The sequence below is a fragment of the Sesamum indicum genome, linkage group LG8, assembly GCF_026168435.1.
Source record: "Sesamum indicum cultivar Baizhima isolate 11 linkage group LG8, ASM2616843v1, whole genome shotgun sequence".
Classification (NCBI taxonomy): domain Eukaryota; kingdom Viridiplantae; phylum Streptophyta; class Magnoliopsida; order Lamiales; family Pedaliaceae; genus Sesamum; species Sesamum indicum.
The window spans coordinates 5,464,445-5,481,840 of NC_142664.1; the positions used below are offsets into that span (position 1 = coordinate 5,464,445).

At 40.5% G+C, this 17,396-nt stretch overlaps 1 protein-coding gene across 1 annotated transcript; it reads left to right on the plus strand.

Annotated features, from left to right (window-relative positions):
• Window positions 1-13,256: 13,256 nt before the first annotated feature.
• Window positions 13,257-17,147, plus strand: LOC105167797 (uncharacterized). The gene has a single exon (XM_088883263.1). The coding sequence runs from the start codon at window positions 16,318-16,320 to the stop codon at window positions 17,113-17,115; it is 798 nt and encodes a 265-aa protein (XP_088739389.1). The 5' UTR covers window positions 13,257-16,317; the 3' UTR covers window positions 17,116-17,147.
• The last annotated feature ends 249 nt before the right edge of the window (window positions 17,148-17,396 follow it).

Genomic DNA, 17,396 nt, shown 5'->3' on the forward strand with positions numbered 1-17,396 from the left:
TCAGAATTTTTTTTGTTTAAACAAACCTAAAGTTTTTATGAAAAATGGGCGAATTCTTTTTACAAAAATGGGGGGTTTATTTTTATATGAAATTGGGGGAACTTTTAGAAGAAAATTGGGGGGGGGGGGGGAATGGAAGCAAAATGTGGAAAAAAAATGAAGAAGAAAAATGGTGGGGTGGGCGAGGTGGCGGGTACTGCAAAGAAAGGGGCGGGGGGGGGGGGGAATGAGGAAGGAAGAAGGAGGTAGCTTTCTTACCTCGGGGATGGAGCTTTGGCGGTGGCAAAAGATGGCAGAAACGGTGGAAGCTGGTGGAGGAGGGGAAGGGTTGTGGGAGAAAGTGAGGGAGGAAGAAAGAGGGAGAAAGAAAAGAAGTATGTTAGGTGTTGTATATATATTGATTTTTGAAATAGGCTTAGAAACGATTATTTTTTAACTACTCGTTCTAAAGATCGTTTTTATAGATAAATGATGTTGTTTTTACTGACAAACATTGTTTAAAAAACTGTTCCTATTTAATGACCGTTCCAAATACCTGATCCAAATAGAACAAAATGATATTGTTTTTGTATAGTATTAACTTAGATCGTTTTTAATTATTACAAATCATTCCTAATTGTGTCTCATAATTAATTTCTCAAAAAATTTAAAAAAATAAAATATATAGGAAAAACCATCCGAGACATATTAATGATAAAAAAAAAAGTAGATCAACAAGTAATTAAGGCCATTGAAAACATATAATGTTATGAATTAAGTAGATAAATGTTTATAAGATCAAGTATATTTGTATGTACAGGATTGTTAGTCTTACATAGATTTAAATAACGTCTTATAATATTCTATTAGATCGCATAATCAGACCGTTGGATATTATTAAATCAATAAAATACAACATTCGATGATGTTGTAGATATTTTTATTAGACGAATGCTGAGATATCATATATAATACACAATCAACGATGTTAAAAACGATGCAACTGTCCATCATACCATTTGATTTTACTTCAGACTGCTAGATATGTTTACATATGGAAACTATTGTTATACATTTAAATTTAGAATTAATCAGGGTCTCGGATGTAGAGATAACATAATCGGAAAAAGAACGAGCAATCTGTGGATATTTTTAGGAATGGACACTAGAACGCATTTAGGAATGGATGTACTCAATCATTTTAGGAACATATATATTGACAAATTTAGAAATGGTTTTTTCTAATTTCATCTTTTGGAACGGTGAAAAATAAAAACCATTCCCAAATTAAATTTTTCTCCAGTTTCTTTTCTGGCGCATAATTAAATTTGTTGGAACAGCCTTAGAAAAGGTCAAAGTTAATTGACCGTTCCTATGCTTTGATTTTTTTCTCTCTTTTTTTAAATATCAATCACACTTAGGAATGGTTGTAAGACCGATTACGAAATTTTTGACCGTTCCTAAATAGAAAAATAATGTATTTTGTTTTAAATATCAGTCATATTTAGGAACTATTGTAGGAACGGTTTTGGAATTTTTGATCATTCCTAAATAAAAAGTATTGTCTTTTGTTTTAAAAAAATAAGTTTGAAAATTATACCTTTACTATTTTTAGAAATACGTACACAAATACTTTATACAGAAAGGCTAATTAATGTCAATCATAATTACTGTCTTCTTCAGTCTCGTATTCCTCGTCAAAGCTATCTTCGTTAATGTCGTCATGAGATTTACAATCCACCTATCGGGATGTACGTGCTCCTTGTTGATTAGCAACAGAAAGATCAACGACTGATTGAATACCATTTCGGTTATGCAGGTCATAATTGAAAGGCACCGCGACGTGCAAGTGGATCGACCCGAGAACGCACAAGCGGAAGCAGTGATAATGAAAATGCATAAATTAAAACGATAATGCAATAAAAAAAACCAAAGTTCCAAGGGGTATATCTTTGGAGTTCTCGGGCGTTCGATGTTGTTAATAATAATCAACGACAACAAAAGTAAACGGGGCTAATAGTTGAACAAAGTACGAGAATGTAAAACAAGAATTACCTCTTTCTTTAATTTACTTCGAACCACATTCGTTTTGATCCATTCATCAAGGTTTAAACATAGAAGTCCTCTAAAATTGCATCCATACTACATCGAAATTGGGATCCCTCAATTCTCCTTGCCAGAAGAAAATTAGGGAACAAAATACACACCAAGTGTGCATACAAGAGGGGCGGCTGAGTGAAAATTAAAGGGCAGGAAATTATTTTCTTGTATTGTGTGTTCATCCATTAGTCATTCCAAATGTCTAATACACATATATATACATTGAATGGATGCATTAAAATATGTCTAGGTTCATTTAACCATCCATAATGTATAAAGTTCTTTATAAAGGATGACTAACATGACACTTTCCAAAAGTAAATTTGTTAGTCAATAATTTTCTTTTCTAACAATTTTCACCAACTTAATTAGTGGGCTTGGGCCGATTTTAATTAATTAACATACAAGGTCCAATTAATTAAATTCAATTTAATTAAAGTCCACTTAATTAAGTCCATCTAGATTAAATATATGAGCCAATAACCCTTTGTTAAATAATAAGTCCAACTTATTAAATAATAAGGGCAAATCAAACATAACTAATCCAATTAATTTATCCTTGGGGTTATCCATCCAATAGATCCCTCTCATATATAAGTAACCCAATTACTTATGGAATTAATTCCAATTAATTCCTCGTCCATTCTCGATGATTTGTGTGTGACTCTTTAAGTTCACCTTTCAGCTAGAATTGGACCAGTGTCCAACACTATTATTAATTAAATAAAATTTAATTAATAATTCTCGATAAATTCTTGATCAAGAAAGCCCATCACCATGGGTGGTCGTCTAGCAACAGTCTATAGTACTAGAGACTAAGTGAAAATCCTTGTGAACTTGTAGGCTCACGAGTCCATACGAGTACGGTGCCTTCCGTCTACTGTCTTCTTGACTTAGTCTAGGGCATGAAAATGGGTGTTTTTTTCCATCTTGGATTAGGCGTCTATGCTTAATACTTGAGATCGCATTATGCCAAATTGCTAGACATAAGAACCTCTTCTTCCTATTCGACCAATGATTGTGCCACAACTTTATAGAGCGTAGACACATCTCCAAGTGCATAGGTACCTCTGTCACGTTTTAACAGAGGACGGATCCTCTTCTTGGAACTCACCATCCTCACTACATACTTTGATTATACTAGTCAGGGTTTATGAAGACCATGTTTAAGATACGATAACCTCTCGCACAAATCTAAGATACAGTCATTGCATGCACGTGACTACCGTGATTCCTCAAGTTTTAGGACTACTCCCGTGCTATCGGATACGGGGACTCAAGTCATACCAACCAAGCCTCCAAGGTGTCCATATGACGATCCCCTCAAGTTAGTTTAGTTAATTCGGCACCTAGCCAATCGACCCATTAAGATGGCATAGACGTCCCACATCTATCGTCGATGAAACACGACACTCATCAAATGAATGTAATTCTTAATGCAAGTCTTAGTAGGACTCTTGATGCCCAATATCGAGGTTCTCAACTTGGAACATTTCAAACTCAATCCTAAACAGTTATTTTCATGACCTCCGTCCAATGCACAGCTAACTGTTGCACGGTTGTTAAAGTGGTCTACGGGCATTTGTTATGACGTCCAAACAGTGCTTGACGTAATTTGGTAAGCACAACAGATATGTACGCCAATGAAGAATTCTTACCACATTCATCTGGAGGACATTGCTTAGATAAAGATTGGTTGAATGGTTCTCAAAATCGTCAATCCAATTAACTTTTGGTCACCCATTCCAACAATAATTATAGTTGTCCATCGCAACTTGTGGAGTAGGTATTGCCTCATCCTCTTGAAATGCAACTTCAATGCACCGCGACTCCTCGATGACTAGCATGGCTCTTGTTTTGTAGATAGCCATCCAGTCCACTTTATCTGTCCATATGCTAGGGTACTCCGTGCAGTAGACTTGTACTGTTTTTCCAGGATGAATAGTTCGTCTTTTGGTATACTTTTTTGAAGTTTACATCAATGAGGTGATAATGAGGATTGTACTCTCGTAACTCTCACGAGATCAACCCAGCGGCATTTAAATAGAACAATCTGCATGTTTGGAATAAGTGGATAATCTAACTGAATTATCTCTTCGAGAATACCATAGAAGTCGTAGTCCGTGTAGGTACATGATGAGCTTTTGACACATACCCCACAATTCATAGTTAAATTGCCTAAGTTGTGTAGCTCAATATGGAAATTGTAGCCATTTATAAAGTAGTGCGGGAATATTGTGACCTCATTGTAGGACCCCAATACTGCAATTTCTAAAGCTTGTTGTCCATGTAGTTCAATTCGGATTTAACATATATTGAGAATATTAAAAAGATCATATATTGACAAATTACACTTGGCATAATTAAAAATACACAAATTACGGCATTTGAACCAATCCTTGAAATGAGTAGCTATTAGCTCATCAATAATAGGGTCGTCTGCATGATGGTATGCTTAAAATTCATTCAAAAAGGACCTGTTCACTTACATATCGTTAGATAGGTTAATAGTCCAAAATGATAATGTGAATACACTATATCAACAAAACTTACACTTACTCCTAGTATGGCATGACTACTTCACAGTTGGTCACTATGTACATCTCAATTATGTGGCTTTCTGATCCATTGATATATCGCTTCTTTGATGCACCACTACCTTGATTAGGGTAGTTGAAAACAAACCATTGAATATGAATTTTGTTCATATAAAGTTCGTCATTTCTGCATGGCCTACTCCATGTGCAAGGAATTTGGCGCTCAAAGTAGTGATAAGTGAAAAGACTGATTTCTTCTACAAAGTAAGTCTGTATAATTGCCGCTTCAACGTGTGATTTGTTTTACATCTTCATTTTCAAGCCTCGAAAAAATCATTCAAAAAGTACCCCAAAATAAAATATATAACCATTTCAAATATTATCGAGTGTGTTCCAATAAAAAAAAGATACTTTTTCCTATTTAAATATAATATTAGAAACGGTTACCATCAACGTGTTACAACAACATTCTAGTTTGGAACGATACTTCACCAATTGTTCTTACATTTAAGGAATGCCGTCTAATGAGCCATTCCTAACCACGATTCAAATTAATTTCTTTAATTTATAACCATTCCAAATTTTAAAAACACGGTGCCTAAAACCGCCTTAAATCCCATATATTTTGTTGTAGTGCAAAACAAATTTGTTGTGCCCATTTTTTCCCTTGTTTTCTTGTTTTACTACTATTTCATATCTCCGTTTATCTTCCTGCTTGGGAAAAATGGTATGAGATCAGCGTACACATATCCGCTGACAGTTATTCGGTGACAGTTCAGCTAAAAACCGATGCTGTTACAACCGTCCTTATATGCTTTTTGTTATATTTTTGTAGCCCAAGTTTTTAGAGACCCAATTACTCGATTCCCTCGGACGGCCCACTATCCGATCCACCACCCGTTCGACCCGATCCGGAATATCCTCATCGTTATTCTCTCTTATCTTTTCAAGTCTCCAACTTCCATGAGTCTTCTTTAGCCAACAAAGTTACTTGAGGAAGGACTCTATTGTTGTCCTTATCCAGCTAGTCTTCATCCCTATATAAAGGCCTCTTCCTCCTCCACCAAGAGACACAAAAAAAAAACAGAGAGAAAACCCAAACAGTCGTTTTCTATTTTTCAACCTTCTTTGTGAAATCTGTGTGATTAAGGTCTCGGTGACCAAGAAAGAGAGAGATCTGTGTGATCGAGGGACAAAACCTTTGTGGTGTTCTTCGGGTAGTAGTGCAATCGTGAATCGGGGTGTGAGTGCGGCACTCTTGTGTGTTCAAAGGATACTGGTTTGAATCTGAGCTTAATTGATACTGCAGTATTCATTTCGTTTGATTTGTTCATATATTAGTATTTTGTAACCATTATAATTTGTGTAATTATTTTGGTCCATTAACGAGTTTTGTACTCTCTATTCCGCTGCAATAGTTGAATAGGTATTTCTGCTCTCCACCCAACAGTGGTATCAGAGCCACTGGTTTCTATCTCCGTCTCCAACGCCGGTAAGATTGTTCCCTTTCGCTTTCTGCGATCTCTACATTTTTGGCCGGAAATTTGCTGCAGAAATTTTGTTGTTTTGAGCATTAAGTTGCTGCAGAAATTTTGCTGTTTTGAGCATTAATTTGGTGCAGAAATTTGCTGTTTTGAGCATTAATTTGCTGCAGAAATTGGTGCTGTTTTCACTGTTTTTGGTCGATACTGGTGCTGAAAATTTTTTATTCTACTTAGTGTCTATGTGCAATATTTTCCGGAAATCAATATCCTCTGATTAAGTGCTCACCTTTTGAAAATAATCTGTTTGAAAAATCTGTTTTAATCCTCTTAAAATACAGCTGCATTTTTGTTGAAAATTCTGTGAGATATTATTATTGGCCTATTCAAAACACTCACTTGGCCGAACCCTTGAGGTTGCGGGTATCTAGTTGAGCTTAACCGGGATAGTTCTTAATTTCTATGATTGTGACTCATTTTTCTAATATGCCGGGATATGTCTTGCAACCTTTTGATGGGAAGTCCGATTTTTCAATTTGGCAACAGAAAATGAAAGGGATTTTGATTCAGCAAAAAGTTTTCAAAGCGATAGATGGTAGATATGCGAAAAATATTTCTGAAGAAAAACTACTTGAAACTGATGAATACGCCTACTCTTCTATTATTCTTAATCAATCAGATAATGTTTTAAGAAAAGTAGGGAAACAAAATTCTGCGAAAGAATTATGGGAAAAGTTAGAAGAGCTTTATACTGAAACTTCCCTACTGAGTAAACTGTTCTTACTTGAAAAATTTTTTAGATACAAACTCGATTTGTCTAAGAACATTGATGAGAATTTGGATGATTTCACTAAACTTGTTCAAGATATAAAGTTGACTGGTGATAAAAATATTGATGAGTATTCTCCTATTGTGCTTTTGAATGCTATACCTGATACTTATTCTGATGTGAAAGCTGCTATTAAATACGGTAGAGATAGCGTGAACCTTGATACTGTTGTGAATGGTCTAAAAAGCAAAGAGATTGACCTAAAAACGAATAGACCTAGCAGCAACCAATATGAGGTTAATTTGCTCCGACTCCGGCATTGTGCAACCACCAGAGATGCCCCCACCACCCCTCAACTCGAACGAGTTTCCTCCGTTCGGCAGTCAACTCGATCGAGCCGACGTGGCCGAGCCTAATCGACCAGCCGCCATGCATCAACCCAACTTGCAGGATTCCCCTCCGGCCAAAGCTGCACAACCCCCGCCGGTGACTCAGAATCAGGCAAAGAAATCCTTCGTGGACGCAGTTAACTCACAATCCACCTCAGCCTCGTTCCCTAAAGCCATTCAACACTCTTACTTCGCTGGCGCTCCACCGACAAAGTTGGGAGAAAAAATGGAATCCCAAGGTCTGCCAAAAATCCAGTTCTCGGTTGCTGAAACAGAAAGACTCTCAGAGCAGTACAAATTTGCTATTGTTGGGAAGTTTTCACATGGCTTCCCTCCCTACCGGAACATGCATCGACTGCTCTCAACGCTGAAACTACAAGGTCCATTCACCATCACCATGATCACGAACAGGCACGTTCTCATCAACTTGAAAAATGAAGCGGACTACACCAAGCTGTGGATCCAAAGATTATGGCATATCGATGGATTCCCGATGCGGACTTTCAAGTGGACACCATCCTTCCGGCCACAACAAGAATCGTCTCTTGCACCGGTTTGGATTCGATTCCCCACCTTACCTGCTCATTTATTTCGTAAAGATGCTTTATATGCTATAGCAAGCCTTGTTGGTACTCCGCTTAAATTAGATGAACCTACTCTATTTCAATCTCGGCTCACGGCAGCTAGAGTGTGTGTAGAAGTGGATCTTGCTAACAAACTGACAGAAGAGATAGTCATTGGAATTGGGAATGAGGAGGTAGTGCAGAAAGTTATTTTTGAAAATCTTCCGAAATACTGCATGTTGTGCAAACACGTTGGTCATGAAGCACAAAACTGCTACACCAAAGGGAATGCTCCAAAGCCACAATGTTTCTGTCAACAACAAAAAGGCAAGATAACGGGACAGAAGGAAAAGAGTGCCAAACATTCTGAAAATGTGATCTTCGAAATTGGAGAACCTAGCAAACGCAAGGAGTACGGTGCTCCCCCTGGCAACATTGAAAGTAAGAACACGTTCCATGCGCTCAATCAAGCGGAGGATGAGGCTAAAGATGAACGTGCAGCTGAACATGCCTCGGTGAACAGGAATGCAGGCACAGGTAAGAGTGGAGACCCCCAAACTAAAGTGACCACAGAGACCAGGTACCAGTCTGAACTTCCTAACTCGCACTTTGCTCATGAGAACACTAATGTGCCCCTGGCCCCTCAATCTTGTGCTGATACAAATCAATCCCCTAACCCACTACCCCAGTGTCGTTCTATTGTTAATCATAATGTCACTATTGAACGCTCATATGATATCTCTGCCTTTAATTTATGCAATGAGGATGAAGTGAATATTGATGGACATTGTGAGGGGGTAACTTTGGCGGCTCCCCTCCAATGTCTTGCCCCGTCCCCTAGACCCTCCTCTGAATGTTATGAACAGGAGCAGTCCCACGAGTGCACCCTCAACCAAGCCCCTATGATTGATGACACATACCCGGTCATTGAACTAAGTGGAAGTAGAGAAGAGGATCTCGACCAGCAAAACAATGAACCTGCTAGTGAAGAGAAAACCCCGGCTACAAAATCCTCTTGGGAAGATGCCGCAGCGAGAGGGAAACACGCCCGATCTCAGTCCTCAGAAAACATCCAGAGTTACCAAATTTTGACTAGAAGCAAAGTCAAAAGTGGCGACCCACCTCACCTTCAATAATGATCAAAATACTGCTCTGGAACATCCGTGGTATCGGGAAACCACACAAACAGAAGCATGTCCATTGGTTGTGTCAGAAACACAAACCAAAGATTCTTGTCATCATAGAACCTAAAGTGTACTTGGATGAAACTTTTTTCTGCAGAAGGTTGGGCTTTCACAAAGTAGTGAGCAACGTCAACTCGAAAATTTGGTGCTTTATGGATAATTCGATGAACTGTGACATCCTAACCTCCAGTGAGCAATTCCTCCATCTTGCACTTGGGTTTATGCTAAACACACGCGAGCTGAAAGAAGGGAACTCTGGAATGACATTAGAAATATTGACCCCGGCAATGGCCCTTGGCTACTGGGGGGAGATTTCAACATTATCCTTGAAGCTAGCGAAAGGAAAGGAGGAGTGGCCCCTAAAGTCAGGACTATGGAGGACTTTAGCGACATGCTGCTTGACTGTGGCCTTCAAGATGCTGGATTTGAAGGGGCACAGTTCACTTGATCGAGAAATAGACTTTAGTAAAGACTTGACAGATTCCTTTACTCCCATACATGGCTCCACTCATTCCCCATCACCCGCATCCAACACCTCACCAGAAATGTCTCTGACCACTGTCCCTTACTACTCTCGGTATCTGATGATACTAAGAAGGGTCCAGCACCGTTCCGATTTCAAAACATGTGGATCAAACACCACGATTTCAGAAACTGCGTCACTACCTCGTGGCAACACCCTATTCATGGCCAAGGGATGTTCAAATTCCAACAGAAGCTCTACCGCCTCAAAGCCGCTCTAAAAACTTGGAATTTTGAAGTATTTGGCAACATTTTCCAAAACATCTGTACAGCTGGACAGAAGGCTAAGGAAGCTGAAAAACGTTTTGATGACGACCCTACAGATGAGAACCTCATCGACATGAATAAAGCTACAGCAGAGCTCACTTTTGCCTTATCTGTGGAGGAATGCTACTGGAAACAGAAGGCGGCATGTAGGTGGCTAACTGAAGGGGAAAAGAATACCAAATACTTTCACACCCTTGTCAAGAAAAAGAGGAAGCAATCTCACATCCACGCCATCCAACATAACGGAACCACTCTCACAAAACCAGAGGAGATTAAGGATTCAGTTGTGGAGTACTTCAAACGGGTATTCACTGAAGAAGAGGAGGTGTCCGACGACCCTCTTCTCTGGGTCCCTCAACTCCTTTCCGAGGAAGATACCCAGCATCTCGGCTGTGCCCCTACATTGGAGGAGATCAAAGCAATGGTTTTCAGCATGTGTCCAGACAGCACGGCCGGTCCAGATGGTTTCACCTCCACTTTTATCAGAGTTGTTGGGACATCATTGCAGAAAACTTAATGGGAGCAGTTTTGGACTTCTTCAGCGGAACCCCTCCACCCAAGAACTTCAAAACGGCTACGATTGTCCTCATTCCCAAAACTGAGAACTCAGAAACTTGGAAGGACTTCCGACCAATCAGCTTATGCAACGTCTCGGGGAAGATTCTTTCTAAGATCATGAACAATCAAGTTGATGTCGTCCTTCCTAAATGCATCTCACCCTCCCAAAGTGGATTCGTGCAAGGGCGTATGATTGCTGACAATATCCTACTCGCACAAGAATTAGTCCACTGCCTTGGGGTGAATGGGAGCAAGAACAACACCATCTTCAAAACTTGACATGGCGAAAGCATATGATAGGCTAAATTGGAATTTTCTCTATAGAATGCTTCACCGAATTGGCTTCCCTTATCCAGTGGATTGCTAAAGTCCGAATGTTAATTGAAAACTGCTGGTTCAACATCCTCCTTAATGACGAAGGTGTAGGTTTCTTTAAATCAACAAGAGGACTTCGACAAGGGGATCCCCTCTCTCCAACCCTCTTTGTGCTTGCAGCAGAATGTCTCTCACGAGGACTGAATAATCTCTTTGAACAACACCCAAGACTGCAGTACTTCACCAGATGCAGCCTCCCCATCTCCCACCTTGCCTTTGCTGACGATGTAATCATCTTCTCCAAAGGGAACTGTAAAGAGCTCACAATACTCATGGAATTCCTGCAGCGGTACGAGGCAATCTCGGGACAGCGTATCAACAGAGAAAAGAGCTCGTTTACAGTAGATAAGAGGACTTCTAATCTCCGAATCCAATGCATCCAACAAGTCACGGGGTTTCGCCTCAAACACCTTCCAATCACCTACTTGGGCGCCCCCTATTTAAAGGGAATAAGAAAGGTGTGCTCTTTGATGATCTCGTTCAAAAAATCAAAAATAGAATTTCGGGATGGGAAAAAGCATTATTGTCCCATGGGGGGAGACTCCAGCTTATCAAAAGCATGTTGAACGCCATGCCGACATACCTGTTGCAAACTCTCAAGCCTCAAAAGTACATCACTGAGCGCATCGAAAGAATCTTCAATAAATTCTTTTGGGGCAGTTTTGGTAATCAGAAGAGAATGATCTGGTCCTCTTGGGACTCAGTCTGCTACCCTATGGAGGAGGGTGGTTTCGGTGTTCGGAAACTTGACGATGTGGTTGAGGCCTTCCAACATAAACTCTGGTGGAGGTTCAGAGCCCAACAGTCACTGTGGTCACATTTTGTTCTCGACAAGTATTGCAAAGGGACCCACCCGGTTGTGGCTGAGCCTTCCTACATTGCGTCTGCCAATTGGAAACGTCTCTGTCATTCTCGGAAAGAGCAGTACCTCACGTCTTCTGGAGCATTGAAAAAGGGGATATCTCATTTTGGTTTGACAATTGGATGGGGGAGAAAGCACTTTGGCTCCTTCTAGGTGGACATAACCACTCCTCATCCTTGGTCAATCACTTTTGGAAAGACAAAGCTTGGGACTTGGATAAACTTATGGAGCTCCTCCCACACCAACTGGCTCACGAAATCAGCCAAGTGCCTTTTGATGACGAACGAGCAGACATCCCTCATTGGAAACCTAGCGGAGACGACACTTTCACCATCAAATCAACTTGGAACTCCATTAGGCAAGCCCGAACAACCCAGCAGCTGTTTAAGGAAATCTGGTGTCCCTTCATCACACCTACCATGTCCATATTTCTCTGGAGAATCTTGGGGGATAAAATCCCAGTGGATCAGAGGATTTAGTCCAAAGGCATCCAGCTTGCCTCCAAATGCACTTGCTGCAGTAATATTGAAAGTTTTAGTCACGTGTTCCTAGAGGGCCCTGAAATCTCGAAAGTGTGGGATTTCTTTGCTAGGAAATTCAATACCACGCTCCCGTCGACAAACAACATCACCTTGTTCCTCAATTTCTGGAGGTTTTCTTCAATTGGTAAGAACCACATCAGAACTGTCCTTCCGATGCTCATTCTTTGGTTCTGTTGGCTTGAAAGAAATGATGCTAAGCATCGGGGACAGAAATTCAATTTTGATCGTATCATCTGGAAGGTCCATCAATTCATTAACACGATCAGCCGCACTAAACTGGCCACCTTGCTCAACTGGAAAGGAGATGCCAACATTGCATCCACCATGGGATTCCCTACGTACGTTAAAAGGAGGACAACACTGATGAAAGTTAAGTGGAATAAACCGGACAGAGGATGGATCAAAATTAATACTGATGGAGCAAGCAAAGGTAACCCGGGGCCGGTTGGTGCGGGAGGAATTGCTAGGGACGAGAGAGGAGCAGCAATCTTCGCCTTCTATGAGTTCATCGGAGAAACAACTAATGTGTATGCAGAGGTGTACGGTCTTTTCAAAGCTCTCCAAATCTGTCAAACAAAAAATTTTAATCGCATTTGGATTCAGGTGGATGCCGTCAATATCATTCGTCTAATTCAGGAACCCTCCAAAGGCCACTGGACGCTACAACACATGCTTTCTCATATCAACCTTTTCTTAAAGCAAGTGGAATTTCGGATTACTCATATCTACCGGGAAGGTAATATGGCGGCAGATCATTTGGCCAACCTCGCTTGTACCACCAAATCAGCCCAAATTCACCTGGGGGAGGACCTACATGGACACATCATTGGTATTATTAAATGTGAAAGTTTGGGAATCCCATATATTCGATCAAAATGAGAAAGAGTTTGTCGTACCAATGCCTGCAGCTGCTACTATTTTTACAGTTGCTGATGCCGTCTCTTTGGTGTAGCATGAGTCAAAGGAGAGAATTTTCAGGGAGTCCCACTGTTTATTGTGAGTTCAGAATCTTTTTTACAGTTGTCTGTCTCAGTTCCTTTTTGCAGCAGCAGACATGCATGAAGGAGTCCCTGCTTCTGTTGGTTGCTGTTGCTGCAAGTGCTGCTGCTGTTGTCTGTCGTTTGTTGCTGCTGTTTGCTGCTCTGCTGCAGGTTTTGATGCAGCTGTTGTTGTGGCAGCAGCAAGAACTCCTGTTTCTTTGATGCTGCTGCTGCAACTCTGTTGCTGCTGCTGTTGTTCTTAGCCACCTCCTGCTGCAACTCTGTTGCTGCTGTTGTTGTTCTTAGCCACCTCCTGCTGCTGCAAGCTGCATAATATCTTGGATTCATTGGCTATCAGTGATTGGAAACCCACATCCATATGAAGGCTCCAAGATGCTGCTTTCACCTCGTTTGCTGTTTCTCCTCTGCTCCAACAAAAAACTTCAACTGACCATCCTTTGTGCAACTATCTTGGCCTTGTTGAAACAACTTTTGGTGCTGCTGCAGCAAGCGCCCTCATATGGCTCTAATGTGATGAGGATCTATCTCAGTTCAGGGAGTTTTCTAAAACTCTCGTATCATTTTATCATGCTCTCAAATTACTTTGGTTCCTGCTGCAGGTTCATGGACATCATGGTATCACTGCCTCTGCTGCAGCAACTCCATTGTCTCATAAGATCCAAAAGCACTATTAGGAGGAGGCTTTTTCAGTTTTTGTTGCTGTTTCAGGCTCAGTTCGCTGCAACCGACTGCTCCAAGGAATGCACTGCTGCAGCAACTCTGTGCTGCAGCAGCCCTCCTGCAGCTGCTGTTCTGCTGCAGTTCCTTTTTCTCTGCTCTACTGCTATTTCTGCTAACAATCTGTTGCTGCTGGTTTTCTTGCTGCAACATTCTCCTGTTTATGCTTCTGCTGCAGGCCTAAAACTGCTGCAGCAACTGCTTTTGCTGCTGCAGCAAGCCCCCTCGAATGGCTGTTTTACGATGAGGATTCATCTAAACTCAGGGAGTTCTCTAAACCTCTCCTATCGTCTTCTTGAGCTCTCACTTTACTTTGGTTTCTGCTGCAAATTTATGCAGGAAATGAAGTGCAAGATGGAGGAGACACCAACCTTTTGTCAGGTTTGGAACCTTTATGCACATCCCCAGTCCTTGACCTACTTTGATGTACACACACTCTCGTACATTAAAGAGTTTTCTTGGCCTCTTCTCATTTTTAAACATCTGAGAGGTCTGCCTCTTTGCAACCTTTCATCCAACCAACTGGGGTTTTGGAGCAATCATCTTTTATCCCTCATCACTTCATCTTTCAACTTACACAACGTTGGACTAATTCTCTTATTTCTTAACGAGCACGTGTCGCTTCACATGCACAGTCACTTGCTTACTAACCACATTTTGTCTTACTGTGACTTCTACTTTGAGTACATAACTTCCCTACACACCCCATTTCTGTCTCTTGGCAACACAATGGCTCACTGAAGTAGCTCGATTCTTCGAAGTTCTTGGCTCAAAATTCAGTCTATGTTGGTTTCAATTAATTGAAGTGTCTCAACCCCCTTTTCAATCTCTCAAAATTAGCCCATTGTCTATTTTCATTTTGGATGGTTTTTCAACTTTTGAGTCAGCTTTATGTGTTGGATGTCTTCTTTCCCCATTTTCTGGAGGATGAATTGAAAGAGCATTGTTCCTGTTGGCTTTTGCTGAAAAAGAAAAACAAGGAAAAAAGGCAAAAAGAAGGATGCAGGAAAAGAAAAAGCCAAATTAAAAAAAAAAAAAAAAAGAGAGATATAGTAAAAAAGAAGAAAAAAGAAAAAAAGCAGAAACAGGCAGTGAAAGAGGAAGAAAAAAAGAGATGAGTGGCAGCAGTTTTTGTTTTCGAGTTAGAAAATACAATGTTTGATTTTATGCTCCCATATATGGCCGTCCATTTTTTCCTCTTCATGCATTTTTGGTTGATGGGCTTTTTTATTTTATCTTTAACTTCTCTGTGATGTTTATTGATTTTGTATCAATTCATAATTCTTGTGTTTGCTTTGTGCAATGTTCCCTTGTGAATATAGTAAGACTTTGCGTCTTGAGCCTAAGTGGCTAAGTGTTTTAAATTGAGCCTATGTGGATGTTCGATTTTTTGCCTATGTGGCTATGTGATTATGCCTTAGTGGCAATATGTGTGTGCCTAAGTGGCTAATTGAGTTTTCGTGAAATATGATCGGTTAAACCTAAGTGGTTTGTTGAGCCTTTTGTGGCTAGATGATTTTTTGTGAATGAGCCTCGGTGGCAATATGTTATAACTTTTGTTTGAAAATTAACTTAGTGTTAATTGCTGTGTGCTAAAAGTGCTTAGTGCTAATCGAGTTGTGTGCTATGCTCTGTGCTTTAGATATTCTGTTACTAACATCTTTATTTTGTAGGTATACCGGAGCGGGCCCCTAGGCAGTGATGAGAAAAACCAGATCCTAACTCCGGACCCTGTTCCTCTAAAAGGACTTGGTCCAAGGGGGAGTATGCTATATTTTTGTAGCCCAAGTTTTTAGAGACCCAATTACTTGATTCGCTCGGACGGCCCACTATCCGATCCACGACCCGTTCGACCCGATCCGGAGAATCCTCATCGTTATTCTCTCTTATCTTTTCAAGTCTCCAACTTCCATGAGTCTTCTTTAGCCAACAAAGTTACTTGAGGAAGGACTCTATTGTTGTCCTTATCCAGCTAGTCTTCATCCCTATATAAAGCCATCTTCCTCCTCCACCAAGAGACACAAAAAAAAACAGAGAGAAAACCCAAACAGTCGTTTTTTATTTTTCAACCTTCTTTGTGAAATCTGTGTGATTAAGGTCCGGTGACCAAGAAAGAGAGAGATCTGTGTGATCGAGGGACAAAACCTTTGTGGTGTTCTTCGGGTAGTAGTGCAATCGTGAATCGGGGTGTGAGTGCGGCACTCTTGTGTGTTCAAAGGATACTGGTTTGAATCTGAGCCTAATTGATACTGCAGTATTCATTTCGTTTGATTTGTTCATATATTAGTATTTTGTAACCATTATAATTTGTGTAATTATTTTGGTCCATTAACGAGTTTTATACTCTATATTCCACTGCAATAGTTGAATAGGTATTTCTACTCTCTACCCAACACTTTTCCACACTCTCTTTCGCAATTTCTCTTTCTCTCAGTCACACCCACATACAAACACAGAATCACGAGTGAGTAATGGATTTGACCTTCCTACCAAGTCGAGGTAACCCTTTCTGCATTGAGGTAGGCTACTTCGACACAGTGCTGGAGATCAAGGAGAAGATCGAGAAGGATCAGCGCATCCCCATATCCAAACAAACTCTACTTTTCGAAGGCAATGTCCTCCAAGATGAGCTGAATATCCACTACTCTGAGATCCTTGATGGGTCTCGCATCCAACTACTTGTGGAGTCTGAGGCTCTCAGCCAACTGCTCGAGATGGATGAGCTTTCACCCTTGACGATCCTGCTCCTTCTCAAAATGCCATCATCAGAGCTCATCACTCTTGAAATGGATATCAACGATACAATTCGGAGGCTGAAGGAGGAAATCCACGATATAGAAGGAGTACCGATCAACCGATTGGCCGTCCATGCAAAAGGAATCGAATTGCAGGATCATAAATCCATGCTAGACTACGGGCTGTCGGATAACTCAGAAATAGACGTAGCTATTCGGCCCTCTCCTGCCACCACTAGGTCGCGGTCGTCTTCTGGGAACATGAACAGCGGATCGAGGAAGTTGAGGATACTTGTTCTTACCCAAAGTAGTTCTGAAAAGATTCCGGTCGAGGTGAATTCCTCGGACAACGTGAGGCACCTGAGGGAGAAGCTGGAGGAGCTGAAACTGGATCTTCCACAAGAAGGGTATTTTTTCATTCACAAAAAAAATGTAATGGATGATCATCAATCTTTCAGATGGCACCGTGTTTGTCAAGGAGATACCATTGAGACTTTTCGTGGAACAGTTTCTTATATGGATAAAGATAAATAGTTACTTTTCTTCTGACGATCTCACATCGTCGAGAATTTTAGCGTGTGAGCAAATTAGTAAAAATTTGATAATGATAAAAGATTAACTTAATTTGGTGCAATTTTCAGATAATAGGGCGTTTAGGGTATTAGTACAATTTGTTCTTCTTCCTCAGTAATTAATAGTTATCAATTCCAGTTGTTCTTGGGATTGGAATTACTAGTGTGTTGTAGGAAGTGACCAATTAGGAGTCTGACTCTTGCATAGAATAGTTTCTATTAAAAAATTGGTTAAGTTGGATA